Source organism: Phoxinus phoxinus, assembly GCF_949152265.1.
Source record: "Phoxinus phoxinus genome assembly, chromosome: 6".
NCBI classification, from domain to species: Eukaryota; Metazoa; Chordata; class Actinopteri; order Cypriniformes; family Leuciscidae; genus Phoxinus; species Phoxinus phoxinus.
Genome location: NC_136881.1, coordinates 3,186,024 through 3,210,264, shown reverse-complemented (window position 1 = coordinate 3,210,264; position 24,241 = coordinate 3,186,024). Strand labels below are relative to the sequence as shown.

The 24,241-nt window shown below is 37.2% G+C and overlaps 1 protein-coding gene across 4 annotated transcripts in view; it reads right to left on the bottom strand.

The window, feature by feature from the left end:
* farp1 (FERM, RhoGEF (ARHGEF) and pleckstrin domain protein 1 (chondrocyte-derived)) overlaps positions 1–24,241 on the bottom strand; it is a 90,878-nt gene that overhangs the window by 31,134 nt on the left and 35,503 nt on the right. For all 4 annotated transcript variants that reach the window (XM_079614810.1, XM_079614811.1, XM_079614812.1 and 1 more), the window contains exons 3-11: positions 8,363–8,467; positions 7,749–7,791; positions 7,581–7,659; positions 4,643–4,740; positions 3,330–3,444; positions 2,734–2,881; positions 2,456–2,551; positions 1,760–1,926; positions 635–703 (exon numbers count right to left, since the gene is read on the bottom strand). In XM_079614810.1, coding sequence (XP_079470936.1) covers positions 635–703; positions 1,760–1,926; positions 2,456–2,551; positions 2,734–2,881; positions 3,330–3,444; positions 4,643–4,740; positions 7,581–7,659; positions 7,749–7,791; positions 8,363–8,467 — 920 coding nt within the window. The remainder of the gene's footprint in view (positions 1–634; positions 704–1,759; positions 1,927–2,455; positions 2,552–2,733; positions 2,882–3,329; positions 3,445–4,642; positions 4,741–7,580; positions 7,660–7,748; positions 7,792–8,362; positions 8,468–24,241) is intronic.

Below are 24,241 nucleotides of genomic sequence, written 5' to 3'. Positions count from 1 at the left end.
TGGGTGGTTGCTAAGGCATTGCTAAGTGGGTACTAGGGTGTTGCCAGGTGGTTTCTAGGATGCTGTAGATGATTTTTAGAGCGTGTGTAGATGGTTGCTAGGTCGTTCTGGGTTGCTTAATGGTTGCAAGACAACAACTACTGATTTTTCATCTAGTGCTAAAAAAACTTGATGCTGCATGATGTGGGTGGTTGCTAAGGCATTGCTAAGTGGGTACTAGGGTGTTGCCAGGTGGTTTCTAGGATGCTGTAGATGATTTTTAGAGCGTGTGTAGATGGTTGCTAGGTCGTTCTGGGTTGCTTAATGGTTACTAGTCAAAAGAAGCATTCCTCAAGTCTCTATGAAATATTGTTTGAAAAAATGTTTTAGCTTGTCCACCTGGTAAAAATGCTAAATGGAGATTTGAATGGAATTTGGATAAATCATATTGAAAAAAATATGTGTACTGTAAATGAGGCGTGTTGTTTATGAATGCGTAATTTGATTTATCTCAATAAAAGGTTCTTGGGAAATAGATAACTGCACTCATACTTTGTCTTTCACTCTTTCTCATTGGTATGTTGACTACTGGAGAGAAATGAAATGCAGCAGAAAGGTAGTGACATTTAGACAAAGGTCAACAGAGAAATCTCACCTTTCAAAAGGAACCTTTTTGAATTCTGAGTCCTTTACATAATCAATCACCTGCCTTTGTGTGCGGCCACTGATGAGACAAAACATGACAAATGACAGATGGGTTAAAAAACAAAGTAATGTCAAAACATTAACCATCTGGAAAGAACTGAGACCTTCTTGGGCTCTATTGTTCAGCAAATAAATCCATGCAGGATAAATGCTAAAGAAGTTACAGAGGTAAAATATGTAAGGGTTAATGCCCGACGAGGTTAATATATGTAAGAGTTAATGCCTCCGCTGCGCATCAGACGGTTCACGCCTCGCCGTTATCCATTAATACCTGACAATGGACACCTCGAAGGGCATTAACCCGCTTATACCATGTTCACTTGCCAAATAACACATTTTTAAAACATTATATTTTAATTAGTTTTACATTCGAAATCTAACGGTTTTAGAACTCCTTTACTAGGTGTCCTACATCACTTTTTAATGGACACCCTGCAGCCAATCAGAATCGAGTATTCACCAAGACCATGGTATAAGTCTCTGAAATGTACCTTAACGGTAAAGTTAATTTCTGATGATGAGGTGATCTGCATATCCCTTTTCACACAGAGATTCCGGAAAATTCAAGGATAATGTGTCCCAGGATCGTTTGATTTTGGTTCATTCACACTGCCAGTGATTTTACGGGATCTGTGAGTGCGTTCACACACATCCCGTAAAGATCCCGTAAACACACGTGACGATGTTTTAACTTTAACATACCTCTGAACATTGGATGGGTAGCCTACTGTGGGTGACAAATCTTATCGTGCCGAAGAGATCTGCCGATGACTGGGCATTTCACTCACGCTTAATGCGTCAGCGTCAACGTCACATGCTGAACTACTAAATTCATGATTGGTCAATGGCAAATTAAAATATTAAAGAGAACGATAAAACAACGTTGGTAACCGGTTAATAGTCATTTAAAAAAAAAAATTCTGCTTTCTTCAGAACGATTCAAATTGATTTTGTTTTCGTTTTTGTTTTGCTAAAATTTTGTTAGTTTCCCGGTTTTCGTTTTCGTACCTTGAACCGGTTCAGAGTCCTGCTCATGAGACACCTTTTGAGTAAATGTAGCTGCACTATTTGTTACCTGAACCTGAAGGAGGAACCTCTGGTGAACAAAACCGGTTTGGGCTTGGGTTTGGGTTCTTCGTACAGCCGGAAAAAGGCATGGTACTCCACACAAATCTTCCAAAACACCTTGCAGCAGTCCCTGCTTCCCATCATGAACTCCAGAGTATCCTGACAGCTACTCTGCTACAGAGAACAGAGACGGGACATTGTGTCTTATTTGTCCTAAAGTAAAACTATATATTAGAGGGCAAATGGACAGAGAATGATTTATGCAAGTACCAAAAGTTATTGATTATGAATCCATGACTCCGGTAAAGACATAGCTTTGAGTTGAGACATTCAGATACTGCTATAAAAGAATCGGTAACACTCTACAATAAGGTTTGTTAGTAAACATTAGTTAACTACATTAGTTAACATGAACTAATAATGAATTGCACGTATACAGCATTTATTAATCTTTGTTAATGTTAATTTCAACATTTACTAATACTTTATTAAAATCTTGTGCACATTAGTTCATGCACTGTGAACTAACATGAACTAACAATGAACAGCTGTATTTCTATTAACTAACGTTAACAAAGATTAACAAATACAGTAACAAATGTATTGCTCATGGTTAGTTCATGTTAGTTAATACATTAACTATTAATGAACCTTATTGTAAAGTGTTACCAAATAATCCAACTATAAAAGCGAGAGCACTTACATTTAAGTCAGGTCGTAGTTTTATGAGAAAGCGCTTCCTCTTGAAACTCAGCTTGCGGACTTTAGACCAGTTGAAAGCATTTATTTTGGTGTGTCCCTTTAGAAGTCATATGAAAAAAAGATATAAAAGTGCATTCAGTGAGAATTTAAGACAACAAGAAAGCTTCAATAAAAGCAGAAATGAGTTAGCTTGAGATCTTTGCTCCAGGGTAATCCTCAGTACTCGACAATGGGTGAAACTTTAAATAGTATGCTTATTTATTTATTTAGACAACTTACTTGAAAAACCAGCACACCAGAATGAGCCACGGCGAGGCTGAGGCTCGTTCCCTCTCGGTCTTTAGCGGGGTGAAGACGCACGCCGTACATCTCAAGTCTTCGTGCAATCTCCAAAAGCTGGTAGTCTGATTCAGCCGGAGTCTGGCCGCTGTGAAATGGTTAAATTGTACAAAATTAGACCTCTTTTTTTTTGCTAAAACAAGTTAGTTTGACAGATAAATAAGCTTAATTACGATCTCAACGCTCCAGGAACAGAACGTTTATAATTTCTTATAATTGCTGAAGAAAGCTGCTCACTGATAAATATCACGTATACTGCACCTCCTGAATTAAACGTGGGTTGAACTTTAAATGTCAAAGCAATCCACAAATTGTACACAATTACCGACTCCCTGAATGTCTGTTTAATCAGCAAAGAACTAAATATGAAGGGATTTTGCTAAATAAGAATTTCCTTCATAAGTGGCAATAAACAGCACACTGGTCATTTAATGCTGATGTTAGCTTTGCTTACAGATGGACCTTATTGCATTAAACATCCTTCAAACCAAATAAAAGTGGTTTGACTTCACTTTGAGTCTTGACTTCACACTCACACGTGTTTCCGATGGTATTCAACGATCTTGTCGATCAACGTGTCCTGCTCTGGAATGTACTTGTTGTTGAGTAGATGTTGTTTACACTGTACCTCGTCAAAGTCTCCAATCTCAGCTGTAACCATAGCAACAGAGACGATTTTAATATGCATCTTTTTATATATGACACACAAATGCATACATATATACTGTACATACACGTGTGTGTGTGTGTGTGTGTGTGTGTGTGTGTGTGTGTGTGTGTGTGTGTGTGTGTGTGTGTGTGTGTGTGTAATAAATATACACACACATATGCATATATGTATGTATTTGTGCATGCATGTCTGTATTGATGGATGGATGTATGGCTTCATGCATACCAATATATATATATATATACATACATATATATGCAATGTTATATACAATATATACAATGGTAATGCCGGCGTATATATAACAGTTTAGTTTTTAAAAAAGTTCAAAAAAGGTTAATTTAAAATGAATTTTAATATTTTAAATTATTTTAATATTTAATTGTAATAAATTCAATGCTATTATATGAGCTTTACATTTATTTATGCTTTTTTCTTTCTTTCTTTTTTTAAATAATTGGTTTAAATGTGTGGGTTTTTGTACCACTGGTCAGCCTCTTGATTGCTACTCTAGTCCTTATTTATGCTCAACTGTGGTTCCCATAGCAACTGACCAGTCTGTGATCATGTGATGTGCGAGCGAAGCTTGTTTGACATGATCGGAACATGGTTTTGCATGAGCGACTACAAAACAAAATCTGATCCGTCCACCGATGACAGCGCTGTCATTTACATAAACCATCAGAGATTCAGCTTGACAATGCAAAGTCTAAGACCAGACTAATGCACTTAAAAAAACATACTGGTTATGGTAGAGATTTAATATTATATGATAATATTGTAATAATACCCAATGTATTGTGCATTGTCCTAAACACTATTTTTGACCTATTTTCAGCTCCCTGTGTGAATGTCTATGATCACGTTTGACTATATGGATCGTGCCAAAATCCTCAAATTGAATCCGATGAAAGTGCAAGACGACCATATCGACCCAATAATGAAACTCCAATGCATCTATTACTATAATATAATTACTATAATAGTATGCAATGAAGTATGCATTTATTTCTTTTTCAAAATACAATTACTGACCTATTTTTAGTCAACTATCGATCAAATCTAGCTTTCTAATTAACTTGATGCACAATTTAAACCACACATCGTATTCCGTAAAGCATCATAATCAAATTGAATCTTTACACCCTTAGTGCTGCCAAAAGGTCTTGTGTGTCTTACACTGCACTATATGAGCCACCAGCAGGGCGGCGCTGCTCTCATTACAGGTCAAACGTCCACAAGCCAGGTCATGCTTGATCTGCAGGGCGAAAAGATACCTGTGGACGGAGAGAAGGACATCATTACACCTCATTAGCAAAGACACTGGATCAGGATGACAGACGGGAAATCAATGTAAAGATGTCAGTGACACTTATTGACTGAATTACAGGCAAGTTAATGCATGCAACAATTACATAATCGAATTGGGAAGTTATCAAGGTAACAAGGTATTTTAGGTAAGAGCATACATTTTTAATTTAATCTAACTTTTTAAATCATTAATCTCTGTTTTTTCATGAACCCGATCAGAGAAGTCCTTGTGTCTGAAGGTTAGCCTCACTTCAGTCATGCTTTAATAGCATCTTCTCGTGACGCTAAGTGCAGCCGTGAACTATAAAGAGACGTTCTAATTGAGTTTGGCAGCGTGTCTCTCTCTCAGTGTGTCCATCTGTTATTGTGCTGCTGCCAAACACATTTACTGAACCACAACACAGTCATTATCATTATTCAGAACAGGACTCGGCTCAACAGTGAGGGTGTTTTCTGCAGGTCCAGTCGGACCATACTCCATATTTTTGTACTTGCCTTGACAATATTTTACTTAAAGTAACTATTACTTTAACATAAAGTATATGTTTTTTTATTTTAATTATGTTATATTTAGTGCTGTCAAATCGATTAATCGTGAGTCATCACATCTAACATAAAAGTTTGTAAGTGTGTGTGTGTGTGTGTGTGTGTGTGTGTGTGTGTGTGTGTGTGTTTGTGTGCGAGCATGCATGTATGTATGTATGTATTTATACTGTACACACACACATATACTGTATTATATATTTACAATTATTTTTTAATTATGTTATATTTAGTGCTGTCAAATTGATTAATCGCGAGTAATCGCATCTAACATAAAGGTTTGTAAATGTGTGTGTGTGTGAGTGAGTGAGTGAGTGAGTGAGTACTCGAGTGTGTGTGTATGCATGCATGTATTCATACTGTACACACACACATATATTATATATTTAATTTTTTTTAATTATGTTGTATTTAATGCTGTCAAATCAATTAATCGCGAGTAATTGCATCTAACATAAAAGTTTGTAAATGTGTGTGTGTGTGTGTGTGTGCGTGCGTGCATGCATGCATGTATTCATACTGTACACACACACATATATTATATATTCACAAACAATATTAGATAAGATTAATAGCGATTAATCGATTTGACAGCATGTATAATAACTATACATAGAAATATAAATAATAAAAAATTCTTCAAAAACACCTTACTCAATCTATCAAAAACTTATAAAACTTATCAAATAAAAACATAATCTTCAGTTTTCAAATCAACCACTAGTTCTTCAAACTGATTTCCAAAATATTCTAGTATGATATCAGCTATGTTTACGTAATCCATCAAAACTGATTTTTACAGCTTGAAGTGTTTTGCAAAGGCATAAATGTCCTTGGACGAAGCTTTCAGGTTTGGCGGAAACATAATCTCAGGAAAATAAAAAGCTCTGTCTGTGTTGCCAACAGCTACCGAGGGTCGGGCCAGAGCAGCGAGTCGATCCACAGAGACTCCAGGAATCCTGGGAGAACCGAACACACAGCGCTCATTCAGCCTCACACTCTCTCTCACGCCACGGACGGTTCTCTCGACTGATGCCTGACTTTCTATAGCCAGCAGGGAAATGTGCCACAAGTCATTCTGTCTGTGAAGGCTGCATGAAAGTGTTGTAAAATTCATTACGCTTGTCAGGCGAGAGCGTGTCGACACAATCAGCCGCAGAATATTAACATGCAGTTTGGCCATAAATAAGTCATCAGTTCGGGACATTACAGGCCGTGCCTGATTTAACAGACATTCAATTCTCTACAGCAGGTCAATTATATTTATATATCGAGCGATTGAGGCCACATTACAACCAAACTGGATAAATGCCTCCAACATTCATGTACTGAACATTTATTTACTGAAATGCAAACTGAGAATGGCCTGCAATATTTATCATTTATCATAAGACAACACACTAAGTGACTCACGGTATGATACATTTTATCTAAAAAAAAAAAAAAAGATTAATGACTTGAATTCATGCATAATTTATGACATTTATAAAAATAAGTCTCATATTGTATCATACTCATCACCCAAAACAGGTCTTGACATTATATTCTTTAAAAGTACACACACACACACACACACGTGTATATATTATATATATATATATATTATATATATATATATATATATATATGCGCGCGCGAACACACTGGAAACTGGAAAAATTTAAATATCGTGCAAAAGATAATTTATTTCAGTAATTCAACTTAAATTTCAGTTTAAGGTTAACTTACAGTAAAAGGTTGAATAGGGTTAATAATAATATTATAATAATTATAAAGGTTAATAATTATATTTGTATTTATATCGTGTAAAAGTTAATTTATTTCTGTAATTCAACTTAAAAGGTGAAACTAATATATTATAGAGACTCATTACATGCAAAGTGAGATATTTCAAGCCTTTATTTGTTAAAATTTTGATGATTATGCCTTACAGATTATGAAAACCCCAAATTCAAAATTAGAATATTGTGAAAAGGTTGTCATAAGCTGTAAGCCATAATCATCAAAATTATAACAAATAAAGTCTTGAAATATCTCACTTTGCATGTAATGAGTCTATATAATATATTAGTTTCACCTTTTAAGTTGAATTACTGAAATTAATGAACTTTTGCACAATATAAATACAAATATAATTATTTTAAAGAATATTATGTTGAAAACTCAATTATCCAAGTATGATAACTGGTTACAATTAAAAATATAACTCATTACAGGAAGTGTTGTTTATCTAAAGCGCTTTAAATGAAAGCACGAATCCTACCGGGTCAGCTCTTCTAGAAGCTGCGTGTGATCAGGAGGGAAGAACTTCACCACGAATCTCAGGATGATGTTCTTGGGTCCTGCAGACAGAGAAACATGATGCATGGTGACGTGCTGTCAGATCGCGTCGTCTGTAGTCATGTTCAATATTCATATCAGAGATACATACGTCTGATTTGCTTTAGAATCGGCTTCAGCAGATCCAGCCACACCTGATCCATGAACCAAACAAAAGAACATTTCAAAATGAGAAAATTTGTTATCACAAGTGTGACCCTGGACCACAAACCCAGTCTGGAGTCGCACGCGTATATCTGTGGCAATAGCCAACTATACATTGTATGCGTCAAAATTATAGATTTTTCTTTTATGCCAAAAATCATTAGGATATTAAGATCATGTTCCATGAAGATATTTAGTAAATGTCCTACCGTAAATATATAAAACATGTATTTTTGTGAGTGAATGCAGCACAATCGTGAACATAAATGCACAACTTTAAAGGAGATTTTCTCAATGTTTAGATTTTTTTGCTCCTCAGATTCCAGATTTTCAATAGTTGTATCTCGACCAAATATTGTCCTATCCTAACAAACCAAACATCAATGGAAAACTTATTTATTCAGCTTTCAGATGCTGTATAAATCTCAATTTCAAAAAATGTACCCATGTGACTGGTTTTGTGGTCCAGGGTCACACTCACACTCAAAATTATCTTTAAAATGTTAAAATGCATCTTTCACACACTGAAATCAGAATAAAAACTGAGTTAATGTTTCTCACGGTCATTTTACGCTGGTCCAGGAACTCCAACCCGAAGTAATCGCCCTCGACGAGATTCATGTGAGCACACACCAGGTCGAACAGCACCTTCCCTGGAGAACGTTGCTGTGCAAACAGAGAAGAAAATCACTTATGAAGCATGTTAGACATGAACCACAAACAGGCACCTGTGCAAATGGACAAAAACATTGATATATATCTTGTTTCACTGGTAAAATAGCTTGCAAATGCAATTTCACTCCGCCTTCAACATCAACCTTCTCAGTTTCTATTTACGCTGCGGCAGGAATGAAAGACTTCACTGAGATGTATGATTACAGTAAACGGTGTCGGCAAACACTAAAGTCAACAGCAACGAGAGTCTGTCATTCAAGCAAGCTCTGGCAAACAAACACTCCTAATTGGCCATTGGCGATTTCACAACAGTTTTTACAAGACGCTTGCAGCAGGTGACCCCTGACCTCACTGTTAAAACTAGGCCAGATGACACAAACACACACACATGTGTGGCACAGCTGACATTGCAGTCCTGTCAGGCATGAAAACACACACACACTCCACACACTGACCACCATTCCCAGTCAAAAACAATAATAGATAACCGAGCACAGCATGACATTTCTGCTTTCATTTGCAACCTAACGGATCCAAATGGGAATTTACATACGGGATTCACAGGTGGAAAACTAGGGATGTGTTTAGATTCATAAATGAAGTAGTGATGCAATGAAAATATTAATTTATGAAGGCCGAAATCATTGACCGAGATGCTGACGTTGAATTAGTGCTTCTTCGATGGTGCGTTGTCTTTTTAGTGCCACAATGCGGATAAACTACAAACACTCTTATCATGAACTACATTTCCCCATAACCCATTGCCTGGACTTACGATGTTTTGATTACTTACACCTGTGTCTCATTATCTTGTCAATGCCTGCCTAAGCCCTGTGTTTTCACTCATTTGTTTGCAAAGTCTTGTATGTGTTGCACTGTATTTCTGGTTTTCCGTGTCATGGTTTTTGTCTCCCTGGATTTCCCTGTGTCTTGGCTTATCTGGATCGTTTGCCCTGTGTCTGTTTTATGGATTATGATTCTGGATTGCCTTAATAAAGCTGCATTTCCTCGACCGTGTCAGAGCAGTTCGTAACATCATCTAGTGCTGGGTTGACCATTTGTACACTATCGTTTTTAACCCAGATATTTTAATCTATGCTGTTTTCAGTTGATGCATGAACAAAACTTTATTAAACTATCATTTGTTGCACAAATAGTTATCGCAATAAGCTTTGTGCTGGTTTTCTTTTGAAATGAAACAAAAGACTGTAAACAATGCCACGTAACTTACCCCAGACAAGCCATTAAATGGACATATATTGTTCGTTTAGTTGGCTAGAAAAATAACTCTAGAGAGGAGAATTTTTACAAATATATCCACTATATTAATATATTATAATATTACATATTCATTATATTTTAACTTAACCTGTTGTCTTCATTATTTAATGTGTTTGAATAAATCTGTCAAGAAAACAAGTTATTACAGCCATCGTATAAAGATTCATATTTCAACAACGAATTTAAACAATTATATCACAGAAAAGTTGCCTTATGTGCAATTTAAATGTTTATATGCAACTACTCTGCACTGTAAAAAAAATATATGATCAAGTTATGGCAACATAGGTTTTTACATTGCTTTAACTCAAAAAATAAAATAAGCTTTTTTTTTTACTTTTTTTATAAGATAACACATTGTTTAAATCAGTTTAATGTAATTTAAGTTGAAATGACTTAAACATCCAAGTTGGTTGTACTTAAAAATGTAAGGCAGCAACTTATTTACAGTGTGGTTTCATTCAAGTCTTGATTATTAAAAACAAAACATGATTGATTGATTTAATTAAACTCAGTTTTCGCTTAAAGTAAATCTATAAATTCGCTTTTAGAGTATCAGTAAAGAAAAATATTTAATTGAATCACTAAAAAGCATTGAAAACTGCACCATTTTGTATTTAAAACTCAACACTTCAGAAGTGCAGGACTGCTGTAGGTCTGATTCTTCTACACCGAACGCGATGCAGGAAGAGGTTAACCTCACCGAACCTGAGCAAACACACTGCTACCCTCACACACAGCGCTGTAAAACTTCTCTGGACTTCATCACCTGACGTCCAGCCAAGCAAAGCGTCCAGAAACACACATTTTAAACACGGCACACAGAGGGCGAGCTGAGGTTAGCAGTTGAGAAGCAAGCGTTCATTTAATATATGGAGGATTTCCATTACGGAGGATAAATGAGCCGATATATCTGCGTTCCTCGCTGTGTGTGTGTGTGTGTGTGTGTTTACAGTAACGCCAGGCAAACCACTCCCCGTGAATAATAGTCTCTCAGGACGACATGAAAGTGTGTTTGGATGGGAGATTTAGTGCATGCTATGCTGCAGTTTCCATGTGTGATAACAGATGATCACAGAGGTCAGAAATACAGCAAATCATGTCAGGATGATATTAACAAGATTAGTGTATTATGTGTTAAAACATTTCTTGAATTAAAGTCATGATAAAATACATTCACACTTTGCATCTGCGTTTGCAGAGACAAATGCTATAAATAAATTATCCAACGGATCCATTTAATTTTGTTCAAGAATGTCACCAATACATTTCAAAAACATCCAAACTCACAAGGAACAAATCATAGGACATGAAGGCAGCATTAATACAGTAAGTTGTCATGAACATTTGATGTCTAGGAACTTTTTGACCGCTGAACTGAATCTGCTTCATGGCAATAACCACATATAAGGCACAATAGCAGTTTAAAAATGAACATAAAATAAAAACAGATTTAAACATGAAGATTGTAAAAAGTTGCGATACAACCAAATATAATTTCATGCGAAACATCTGAGAGGTTCACGGAGGATATTTTCCCAAAATAAAACATTTGTATTTATATTTAAAATCAATTGCTATAAGTGACTTTTGGCATCACAACATGAAACTATAATGTTTGACAAATGGAATAAAATGGAAATGGTTTAAGATTTGTTAAATATAGAACCGCATATACTAAATGAGACATGGGTGTAGAGTTACATTCAAGCTATTTTAAGGCACGAAGATATTTTGTTCAATGAAAAAAATGCTTAAGTATGTAATTTTGGTGATCAAAGATGAATTTTAAGCGATAAAATGATTGACTACAGGCGGCTTTAAGAAATGAATACTTGTATTAAGCAATGATGCATTAAATTGAGCAAAACACTTTTAAATGGTTAAAAAAATTTGTTCAGTGTAAAATGAATTAATCATGTTGCTGTTTTACTTAATTTATTGATTTATGCATATTTTGCTTTGACTGTCTATAGAATTTATCATGCGTGTTATGTGTTTGTGTGTCATTTTTAGTATGGACTCCCTGGAAGAAGAGATTTATTTTAATCTCAATGGGACCTTCCTGGAAAAATAAAGGATAATAAAATAAATTTAAAAAATCCAAAAAACAGGATTTAAAAAGATTTAAGTGAGGAAGTTTACAAATTTGCAAGCAAATATCTACGAGGTTGGCCGAGGATTATTCCACAAGAGCATCTTGTTTTCCTCCTCCTCAGTCTGCATCCCAGCGGCACCAGCTGTGTCCACACGGCCCGAGCAGAAGAGCCCTCGAGCCGCGGGGGAACGGGGAGAGATGCCAGACCAACACCGAGCCACCGCCGGCACGGACCAGGTCACGCAGGGGTCGCTGGGAACCCGACCCCCAGCGTAAACAGCTGATGTCATGCGAGCCGAGAGATCTCTGTTTGCTCTGAAACACAAGCTCAGATAAGGACTTGGGCGGATGAAGAGCTGAAACTTTCAACACAAACGCCTTTTGTGCCAAAAACACACAGGAAACATTCAGTGCGTTCAGTCAATATGAAACAAAACGGCTTTTAATTAATGCTAACGGGTCACTGTAGGTGATAAATCCTAATTCAGACCCAGACAGCTGGTCCAGTCCGGATGCGTCCTAATCCCTCTCTATTGTAAAATGTGGGAAATCGCGGCCAGCCATAAATAACTCCAGACATGCCTGCAACGTGAGACGATTGTCTGTGGTTGCAAAAGTATGCGTCGAGTTAACAACAAAATCACTAAAGCAGAATGAAAGCCTCGGTGCAGATCACTAACACTAGGAATGAGCAATACTTAAAGTGATACAAACACTCTCATATGTTTGGGAAACGACAAAAAAAAAGCGTATCATCTTTTGTGAGCGTGACTCGACGGGCCCCAGTGGATGCGGTACAGTAGCGCTCCCTTTCTGGGCTTCCACGTGTTGCTTTCATTGGATCCAGATGTTTCTATCCCAGAGTCCAGCCTCACTGTTCTTCTGCTGCAATGCAACTCAAACTGAAGACGTTATCAGACTAACCGACGCTCGGAAATCCCCTTCATTTTTCAACAGCTGGTCATTACTGGTGGTGACCTTCATCCAAAACAGATCTGGCTCTAAAAACTACGGTATTTATAGTACAACACATGTGGATGCATTTAGCCGCGCTATTGTTTTGAAGACGCATTTTTAAGAAGAGGCACAAATCAGAACTACTTCTCAGGCCTTGACAAAGGACTGCACTCAAATCAATGCTTATTTTCTAGACAATGCACTATTTTGTAGAGATGTTCCGATACCCTTTTTCCCTTCCCGATACCTGGACTCAGGGTATCGGCCGATACCGAGTACTGATCCGATACCTGGGTGTGTATCTATACAGCTGCGATTCATACTAGCCCTGTATGAATTGATATAATTATTTTATGGTGTGCTTCAGACTTATTCCTTAATAAAACATGAACAAATACACGCAGTGAACTAAAATATTTTTTATTATCTGACATACATTTCACAGTAGTATATTATTTATTTTTAAGTGAAAAATAACTTCAAATGCAGCCACAAATCTAATACTGTAAACTGAAAAAGGTATTTTAGTTTTACAATAACTGTATAAAAAAACAGTACAACAAATAAATCTAGGAATCAAAAAAATTATATATGAATAATTTAAGAAAATAATTTCTTTAAAACTTAAAGATGACGGCGTCACTGTACCCAGTGTGCTTGCCAAAGTAAAGACAGCGGGGTCGCGTCGCAGCTCCAGATGTCGATAGTAAAGCTGATTGTTTGCACATCTTTTAGTTTAACGTTACAAGAAATGTGTTCACGCACGGTATCGAATAGCTTAGCGAGCGCTGTTTCAGAGATGTATTTGCCACCAGGCAAACTGTACCGGGGCTCAAAATGTTCAATTAAGCGTCAAAATCCAACGTTTTTGACGACTGACAGCGGCTGGTCATCCAGAACAATAAACTCGATAATTTTGTCGGTTATATTGCCAAACAGCGGACACACTGCTAGCGCGTGCATTTTAATTTCTTCTTCACTGCTCTAAACGGTGGTTGCAGCGTGTGGGCGGAGTTTCGCGGTGAGTGTACAGCCAATCAGAAAAGTGTGTGGGCGGAGTCTCGCGGCGAGTGCACAGCCAATCAGAACAGCGTGTGGGCGGAGTCTCACAGTGAATGTACAGCCAATCAGAACAGCGTGTGGGCGGAGTCTCGTGGCGAGTGCACAGCCAATCAGAACAGTGTGTGGGCGGAGTCTCGTGGCGAGTGCACAGCCCATCAGAACAGTGTGTGGGTGGAGTTTTGCGGTGAGTGCACAGCCAATCAGAACAGTGTGTGGGCGGAGTCTCGCGGTGAGTGTACAGCCAATCAGAACAACGTGTGGGCGGAGTCTCGCAGTGAGTGCACAGCCAATCAGAACAGAGTGTGGGTGGAGTCTCGTGGCGAGTGCACAGCCAATCAGAACAGCGTGTGGGCGGAGTCTCGTGGCGAGTGCACAGCCAATCAGAACAGCGTGTGGGCGGAGTCTCGTGGCGAGTGCACGGCACCAGAGAGTAATCCTGACGGCACTCGCAAGAAAATGGATAAGTAGGCAACAATCAAATTCACAAATATTACACCATTTAAACATTATTCAAATACATAGGCTACTGAGTTACTAAAACAATCTTTGTCAAAGAATACACTTGTTTGTTCACAGTTTGAACGTTCGTTCAGATTAACATGGAAAAGATCGTTTTTATCGGACGGTGCGTGTAGTTAGGACACGGTGTCAAGGTGCACAGTAAATGTAAACATTATTTACCGTAATGCAATGCAAAGAGGAATGCTAAGTATAAACGTGCAAAGAACAAAAAAACAAACAAAAAGTCAGTTTACACCCTGTTTAGGAGAAACTTTATGACGGGACGTCTTTCACATTTTTGTTAAGTGATACAATTGTTTAAAATGATTGTGGACTATTTCAGATAATCTCTACAAATAAAAGCACAAAAATAAAGGTAAATGTGTGCCGGCAGTCCAACAAAGAAAAAAGTATAATGGAAACGTCTTCCTCAAGAAACAAAATACTGCTCTGAGTCTGAATGAACATAAAATGTGATCCAGGCGTTAATCTCGGCAGCGCAGAGTTGAAGTGAGCGGGAGACAGACACTCTCATTGGCATTCCAGTCAGCTTGAGATCCCACTACAGCAACAGCCTGACAATAGATCCAGACTCACGATGGGAACTTGCAGAAAGGGCACGCACATTCACTCACTCGGAGGAATATTCACGGAAAGATTGATCACATTTAATTCCGGATTGTGTTCATCATTTCAAAGACAGTCAAAACAATGAAGGAGCTTCATAGTTCACCGTATCCATCAGACGGACCATCAGATGTTCAGAGGTCGTGAGCAACAGACCACATGCCAAATCTTACTGAATATTATTCAATAAATAAGTCGTATTCACTACACTCAAAATAACCAATGAATGAACATTCATGTGGCTGGATGCACATTAAAACCTTAAAAGATCAAAGCATGGTGTATCGCATACAGAATTTAATTTATTGATGCCTTTTACAGTCTTCAAGTGGTTTAAAATTAGAAAATATTGTGGACTAATTCATTTACAGTCTAAGAATAAATACAAAAAACACCAGTAAATGTGTGCCGGCACTCGAACAATGAAAAATGCACATTGGAAACATTAAAGTCCGCGTGAACCGGAAGTTGCAACCGACTTTATCTCAGTGTTGTGACGTATTTCCGAGAGAAACAGAATACTAAATGAGGAAAAATAGTGGGCGTGGCTTTTTTTTCCAACTAGCACCTGATTGGATCTAGAAAATTAGGTGTTTCATTCAGCCCGTCTACTGTCAGTTGGAGGGGCGTGGTTACGGATGTTAAGCAGACACCAAATCGTCAAACCTACGTCAGAGGGGAGGGGCATTTTCAGATTTTGATTAAAGATTACGAAGCCAAAAAATTGTTTTGTGTGGAATTGCATGGATGAATGGATGGATGACTTGCATGGATGAATTGTTCACCACAAAATGATCCATTTAGGCAAAGTAAATATGGTCAATTTTGATATCATGTGGACTTTTAAAAAAAACGAATTTATTTTAAATGTAACTTTACATGAGTTTAAGATGACAGCAGCAAAGGTAATCAGGATGTAAAAACAGGGGAAATGAGCATGCACAATTAACTCTTTTCCCGCCAGCGATACATTTTTTAATAAAATAAAAAGTTGCCAGCCATCTCCAGCATTGTTGACCATTTTTACAAAAATTTAATGGCGCCCTGGATTCCATGGACCAGTTTTTCGCCTCAGCGAGGGGACCAATCACAGAGCGGGGAGGGAGCAGCAAGACGATGACGACGTCTATGCGACACACCGAAGCAGTTTGTTTATATCAACATGTGCACTGCAGATTTACCTTCTACCCTCATGTTTGTCTTGCACAAACGGCAATAGTCGCTGAACGCCATCGTGTACACATAAATCTACGACCCATCGTCTTCTTCCTCGTCGAATTTCTGTCGCTCTACATACGTCATCTGGTATAATTGAAACGATTGGCTATGAGCTACGGACAGGCGCATTTGATAGACATTCGTAGCGCCCAATAAACGTCTCTGGGCATTCGTACACCACGCCTCAAATACGAGAAAATAAACATGTGGTTCCCAGATCACGTCTCAATGAGACGAGGTCTGACGTTAGCCAGGCTAATCTGATCATGCAATAAATCAAAAGAAAGAACAGAGCCTCTGTTTTTAAACAAACAAACATAAAAAGTTTTATTCTAGCTTCATTCTTTTTTTATCAGCACTTGAATGTGCGTTAATAAAAAATAAAAAAAGCAGCATTTTGAACAATAAGCAGAGAAGACTTTTTGTCAAAGACTACAATGCGCATAAGCAATGCTTTTATCACTCGTTTCTGCTAATTTTTTTCACGTGTTTTTTTTCACGTGTTTTGATCCGGAGCTTCTCTACTCTTTCAGAAGATGTGTAATAGCGCCCCCTACCATATAACAGGGAAAACACGGAAAGCTGTAAAATTCCATCAATGGCAGCGAAAGAGTTCAATGTCTAATATTCAACTCAAAAGCAAAAGCAAAGCAATTCCACGTTTCGCAGTGAAATATGCGAAGTAAAACTTGTGCACAGATGATAAAGACTTGAGAACTATCTGAATGAAAAAGTATGGATGTAAAAGGCAAAGGACCATCGTGAGTCTCTGACAGAGCAGCATTCATCAGCTTGCAGATATCACCCAAATATCTGCCACCTCTTCAAGTGTGTCCCTGTGGAGGCAGGACAAGCTGTCCCTCACTGAAGCGCTTTCTGCAAATCTGATCAGCGGGAACATACGGACCCGGCTGAGCTCGCGGAGACGACACAACAATGATCCATTCATCCGCCGCTGAAAGAGCTTTTCTCCCGCGGGGCGCTTTTCTTTCACCATTCCTCACATCTAACGGGATGCACAAGATCTGACAACTGCTGCTCGCTCACAAGAGGAGAAAAACACTCAATCTTGTGATCGGTGACGCAAGAAATGAGGAAACTACTGAAAGTTTCGTGGAAAACAAGCCTGACATTGCAACAATGTCATAATACATATAAAATAACTCGATTTTCAGAAGAAGTGGAAGTTTGGCCATGATATGCTGCTACGTAGTTGCTAGGATGCTCTTGACGGTTGCTTACGTGTTCAGAGCAGTTGTTAATCAGCTATGTGGTTGCTAGAATTTTGTTTGGATGCTGGGTGTCGCTATGCAGTTAATAATGTGTTCCAGGAGGTTACTAAGGTGTTGCTATGCATATTGCTGAGGTGTTTAGAATGGTTGTTAGTATGTTGCTATGTAGTTGCTAGGATGTTGCTATGCAGTTGCAAAGGTGTTCTGGGTGGTTGCTAAGGTGTTGCTATGGTGCTCTTGACGGTTGCTAAGGTGTTGCTATGATGCTCTTGACGGTTGCTTAAGTGTTCAGAGCAGTTGTTAATCAGCTATGTGGTTGCTAAGATGTTGTTTGGGTGCCGGGTGTCGCTATGCAGTTGATAATGTGTTCTGAGGAGTTGCTAAGGTGTTGCTATGTGGTTGCTGAGGTGTTCTGAATGGTTGTTAGTCTGTTGCTATGTAGTTGCTAGGATGTTGTTTGGATGCCAGGTGTTGTTATGCAGTCGATAAAGTGTTCTAGGATGTTGCGAAGGTGTTGCTATGTGGTTTGAGGTGTACTGAATGATTGTTAGTCTGTTGCTATGTGGTTGTTTGGATGCCAGATGTCACGCAGTAGATAAAGTGTTCTAGGGGTAAAGGTGTTGATAATCATGTTGCTAAAGTGTTCAGAATGGTTGGAACACCCAAGCCACTAAATTGCAACAGACTTACAACCATTCCAAACACCTCAGCAAAATGCATAGCAACACTTTAGCAACCACTCAGAATACACATACTTAGTAGTTGTCAGGTGTTGCTATGCAGTTGCAAATGTGTTCTAGGTGGTTTCTAAGGTGTTGCTATGCAGCTGCTGATGTGTTCGGAATGGTTGTTAGCCTGTTGCAATGTGGTAGCTAGGTTGCCAGTGTGTTGCTATGTGACTGCTGATGCAATCTGAGTGGTTGTTAGTCCATTGCCATTGTAGTTGGTGTGCTTGAATGGTTGCTAGGTAGTGTGGGTGGTTGCAAGAATATTGAAATACAGTTGCTAAATGGTTGTTAGTCAGCTTGCTATGAGGTTGCCAAGGTGTTCCGATTGGTTGCTAAGGTGTTCTGATTGACTATTAGCTATGTTAATGAGGTTGCTAAGATATTCTGAGTGGTTGCTAAGGTGTTGCTATGCGGCTGCTGAGGTATTTGGAATGGTTGTTAGTCTATTGCTGTGTGGTTGCCATGTGTTCTGACTGAGTGGTTGCTACTAAGGCATATGGGTGGTTGCTAAGGTGTTGCTATGTAGCTGTTGAAGTGCTCGGAATGGTTGTTCGTATGCTGCAATATTGTTGCTAAGAAAATTCTGTTGTGTATATATTAGTCTGTGTGGAATCACCCAGAAAATGCGCATGAAACCGTTTATCCGGACGCTACATTAATATTAGTGTACATGACTGAGTAAATGACCAGACAAACACTATTACTGAAATCCAACATAAACATCTGAGCTCTACTCCACGTCAGCGAAGAACATTATACTGGTCAATATTTCCCCCACTTTGACTGAGTGAACTGTGGTAAATGAGGCATTACTGTGGAATAATGGAGCATGAAAATTTCAAACTATAAGAGAGAAAATATAATGACATAAAACACCTGTGATAAAGATATATTTTCTCAGCTCTCGTCCAGCTCGAGCACAATTAGTCTACTATTAATCCCACTGTGAAACCCAGTTTTGGCTCCAGGATAAGGAGGAATCCCCTAATGCGATCTGACAAACCCGTCACAGTCTGTCACGGTGTGTGTGTATGGACGAGCGGTGTATGATTCGATTTTTAAGCCCAGCCGTTATTAAAAGCCACGCTCAGGTCATTTAAATGCAGCGCACGTCACAGAGTCTCGGAGGTTATGTTAATCATGTCGGGTACTAATGAAAACTAATGAAAAACACTGCAAGTCACGCTCAAAGTGGAGATAGTGGATTAGACACGGAAAAGCCCCATGGGTAATACCACATTATGGTCTCAGCATTATCAAGGAAGGAAGGACCATCGAAGCAGAAATATGTCTTTCAAATGGCAAGTTGGACGATTCTGCCATCGTTTACTCGCCCTCATGCCATTCAAAACTCTCAGTTTAAGAAGATAAAAATATATTTTGACTGTAAATGGGATCCAAAAATATTGATAGCATTATATCATATCACATTTAATGTGGGTAAAAGCCAAAAAAAGTTAACTGAAAAAAACAAATAATATTTATTTGCATTATTGTCGTTTATCGATTTATACCATTTTTGAGCATATGGTGTATTACTACTTTTAGCCATTCTGCAACTTTTTAGATACCGTCACATTTGTCAACTTTTCAAGACAGCAACAAGACACACGTTGTGTGTAGAATTGATGGAGATTAAAATAAAGCTGAAATGAAATGTATAAATATTACATACATTATATATTATAATATAATATAATATAATATAATATAATATTATATAGATATTATATCATATTATATCATATAAATATATAGAAAATAGATGGAAAACCTAAACTTTAAAAAAAAATTGAATACAAGAGTAGAAAACTAAAATAGAATATAGACAATAGAACAGAAAAAAAGAAAAAAAGTTTCCATGCCATAAATTGAAGTACTTAAAATTACTCAAATTAAAATAAGTTAAACAAATAATATAAATGACTAAATGCACACAATAAAACGACTAAAACTTAAACTATATAAAGTGTGTGTGTGCGTGCGTGCGTGTGCTTATGTTTGTTGCGATTAGTTGCGATTTTCCAGGACTAAATAAAAGCTAATTCAAAATATTAGTAAATACTAGTACAAATAGTGCCATTCAACTTATTTATGAATATTTTCAGATATAATTATACTAAGCTAAATCAAACAGGAATGATTGTTGATGCTTAGTCCCATCCTCATGCCCAGATTGGTGATTATATATATGTATATATATATATATATATATATATATATATATATATATATATATATATATATATATATATAACAATGTTTTCTATTTATTTTCCTTCCTGAACTTTTTTGGACACATCTACATTGTCAGTAAATTGAAAAAACACCAGCTTTTCACTGAAAATCGCCTATAACTTGCTTAGGGATTGTTACATGTAGAAAAATTATAGATTTTTCTTTTATGCCAAAAATCATGAGGATATTAAGATCATGTTCCATGAAGATATTTAGTAAATTTCCTACCGTAAATATATAAAACATGTATTTTTGTGAGTGAATGCAGCACAATCGTGAACATAAATGCACAACTTTAAAGGAGATTTTCTCAATGTTTAGATTTTTTTGTTCCTCAGATTCCAGATTTTCAATAGTTGTGTCTCGACCAAATATTGTCATATCATAACAAACCACCATTTATTCAGTTTTCATATGATATATAAATCTCAATTTCATAAAATTGAGATTAAAAATTTATGAAATTAAATCTCAATTTCATAAAATAAAATAAAATTTTGTGGTCCAGGTGTACTATATTTATAGATGTATTTATTTATTTATTAAAGAAGCCTCTCTGTATAGGATTAACACTACACAATACAGAATGTTTTCTGAGATTTTTTGTGTGAAATAAAGTCATAAAAGAGTGATTTTACATGCACACCAACATGGAAAGCTATCAAAAAATAGCTCACTATAAAAACCTGACATGAGCTTTAAATTATCTAGTTTCATAAAACTATGAAATTATGTCTCTGGACATAAAAATGTAAACAGACATGCACATTAAAAAAAAAACATGTTCACATGCAATGCATTTAAATAACCTTACATGTTGAAGGCTTGCATAATATAATTGCTGTATGATGCATGTAAACATTCTCAAATGTGAGTCTTTTTCTTGTTTGTTTAATCTGTGGTGACACGCCATGATCTCGGTCACCTGCCGCAGTCCAGGTCATTACACCGCTAAACACAGCAGATTACGGCTGACCACAACACGTCCTTCTAGTTCCTCAACACACAACTTAATCTGCTTAGCCGAGGGCGTATGTCACTGAGTCTCACGCGACGACACACACATCGCTTCCTTCAATCTAACACAGTTCCTCTGAAATCAGGAATATAACACATGACTGGAGTAATCTGAAGAACACCAAGTCTGGTAAATACACGGCATGGTGCCGAATAATTGCCATATTCAATGATATTTATAAGGAACCATGTCCAAAACAGTATATATACACATTTTATTTTTACGCATTTAAAACACGTGTGTGTGTGTGTGTGTGTGTGTGTGTGTGTGTGTGTGTGTGTGTGTGTGTGTGTGTGTGTGTGTGTGTGTGTGTGTGTGTGTGTGTGTGTGTTATGTATTTATAGAATATATTTACTTATTTTTATGCACAAATAAAAAATCTATATTTTTTACAAAAAGTTTACATTTCAAATTAATATTTTATTACATTTTAATAAATACAATTAAATATGAATTATGTCTATGTGTATATAAATCATATAATATAAAATACATGTATTTATAGAATATATTTATTTAGTTTTTGCACACAAAATAAAAATCTATATTATTTGCATTTCTAATTAATATTTAGTACATTTTTAATATATACAATTAAAGTAATAATCATTATTATTATTATACCATTTATGAATTACACAATATACAATGTCATATTACATTTGGTTAATTTTCATTCAATTAATTTTTATGTCTGTTTCTATATCTGCTAATATTTCTTTAAAGATTTTCAACCTGCTTTGTATTGTTACAATGTTGGTAGTATATATATATATTAGGGCTGTCAATCGATTAAAAAGTTTAATCGCAATTAATCGCATGCTTGCCATGAGTTAACTCGCGATTAATCGCACATTTTTTATTTGTTCTAAATGTACCTTAAATTAATACTTTTCAAGTTTGTAATACTCTAATCATTATGGGCATGGATAAATATGGATGCTTTATGCAAATGTATGTTTATTATTGAAACCATAGTCAACATAGAGCATGAAGACGAGACATGTTTCAAAGGTCATAGATGATTTTCAAAGAACTTGTTCATGTCTATTAGACACATGAAGAAAGAAGAAAGAAATACCAGGTTCCCATTACTTCTCTTTCTTTGCACTGAGCAATTTACTAAAACAAACATGTTTAGATTTTTGCATGGCAGGGCAGCTCTTCTGAAAATGCTCAATTACATTTATTATTTATTATTACATTAGTTTGTCTCTCTCTGTGCCCATTTTGATGAAGCTAAATTCTCAATAAAACAGTGTTCATTGGTATATTTTACTGTTTCTGTTGTCAAACAACGGAATGAATATGAAATAGTGACTGAAACGCGACCCATTAAACATAACCAGCTCTCCCTTCCAAGATGTTAATCTGCCCAACAATCTTGATAATCGAGCCGTCGTCTGATGAAATCAAATACACATAGGATAAAGACAATATCTGTGCTGTGATTTCTGCTATACGTGTAAAATTAGAGAAGCAACATAATATCTGTGTTTAACTGAATTAAAGCGCTGCTCCTCTCTACCGCGCGAGACGCGCAGAGAGAGAGAGAGAGAGAGAGAGAGAGAGAGAGAGAGAGAGAGAGAGAGAGAGAGAGAGAGAGAGAGAGAGAGAGAGAGAGAGAGAGAGAGAGAGAGAGAGAGAGAGAGAGAGAGAGAGGAGAGAGAGAGAGAGAGAGAGAGAGAGAGAGAGAGAGAGAGAGAGAGAGAGAGAGAGAGAGAGAGAGAGAGAGAGAGAGAGAGAGAGAGAGAGAGAGAGAGAGAGAGAGAGAGAGAGAGGTGCGCGCAGTGCTGGGAGAGTACCGGAGATTCTCAGAAACGAAAGGTTTGGGCGCTTTATTGAAGAGAGAAAAATCGCTAAAGGTGTCTGCAATGTCGCTAAGTTGGCAACACTGTGTATCTCCATTTCTCCAACTAGGGGTTGGGTCACGGGTCAAACTGAAAATATGCGCTGCGTTAATCGCGCGTTAAAAAAATTAGCGCCGTTAATATGATGTTGCGTTAACGCCTAATTAACGCGTTAACTTTGACAGCACTAATATATATATATATAAATAAACAATGTTTACTCGTTCTCCATGTTACCTGGACAGAAATTCAAGTCGACGCATAATGACTAAAAGTTTGCTAAGAAGTATTTCCTACCAAAGCAAGGCAGTATTTGAGTTTATCCATAGCAGACTGGTGGGAGTGGCCTTGGACGGCAACATGCCCAGTGCATTGTGGGTGTTGTAGTTTTCATACCTATTCAGCAAAAGGGAAGACAACTAACTTGTTGTTTTCTCTAGTCAGGTACCACCAATTTCAATTTATTTCCGCATGTCTACTGTATAGGCAGCCATGTTTTATTGAAAGTACCCCTTTAAATTGATTTACTGACCCATATGCAAAATTCATTGCTAACGAGGTCAATAAAACAGTGTTTACCACAATAAAAGCACGATGAACAGAGCAGAACAGTGATCCTTTAATCAGTCTGGATGACTCTGAAGACTGTGTGTGGGTCTATGAGCTCAGCGCTCGATAAATACAGCTCTCTGACAGGCATCAGCAAAACATCACTAACATAAAATAAAATAAAAAATTGTCAATCTGAGTCCTATGAAACCATGGAAAGATACAGGACAGCAGCAGTTCACTTTGTGTTGGTCATGTGGTTCGTCCGGCTCTGAATCTGTCCCAAACGGAAGAAACACGGCTCATTTCCCAATCTGGCCTTGATATCCATGTATATTACAGTGAATCTGGATTGAACTATTTGGGTAAATCAAAAGCAGACTTCCAGGAAACTCGAATTAGAAAC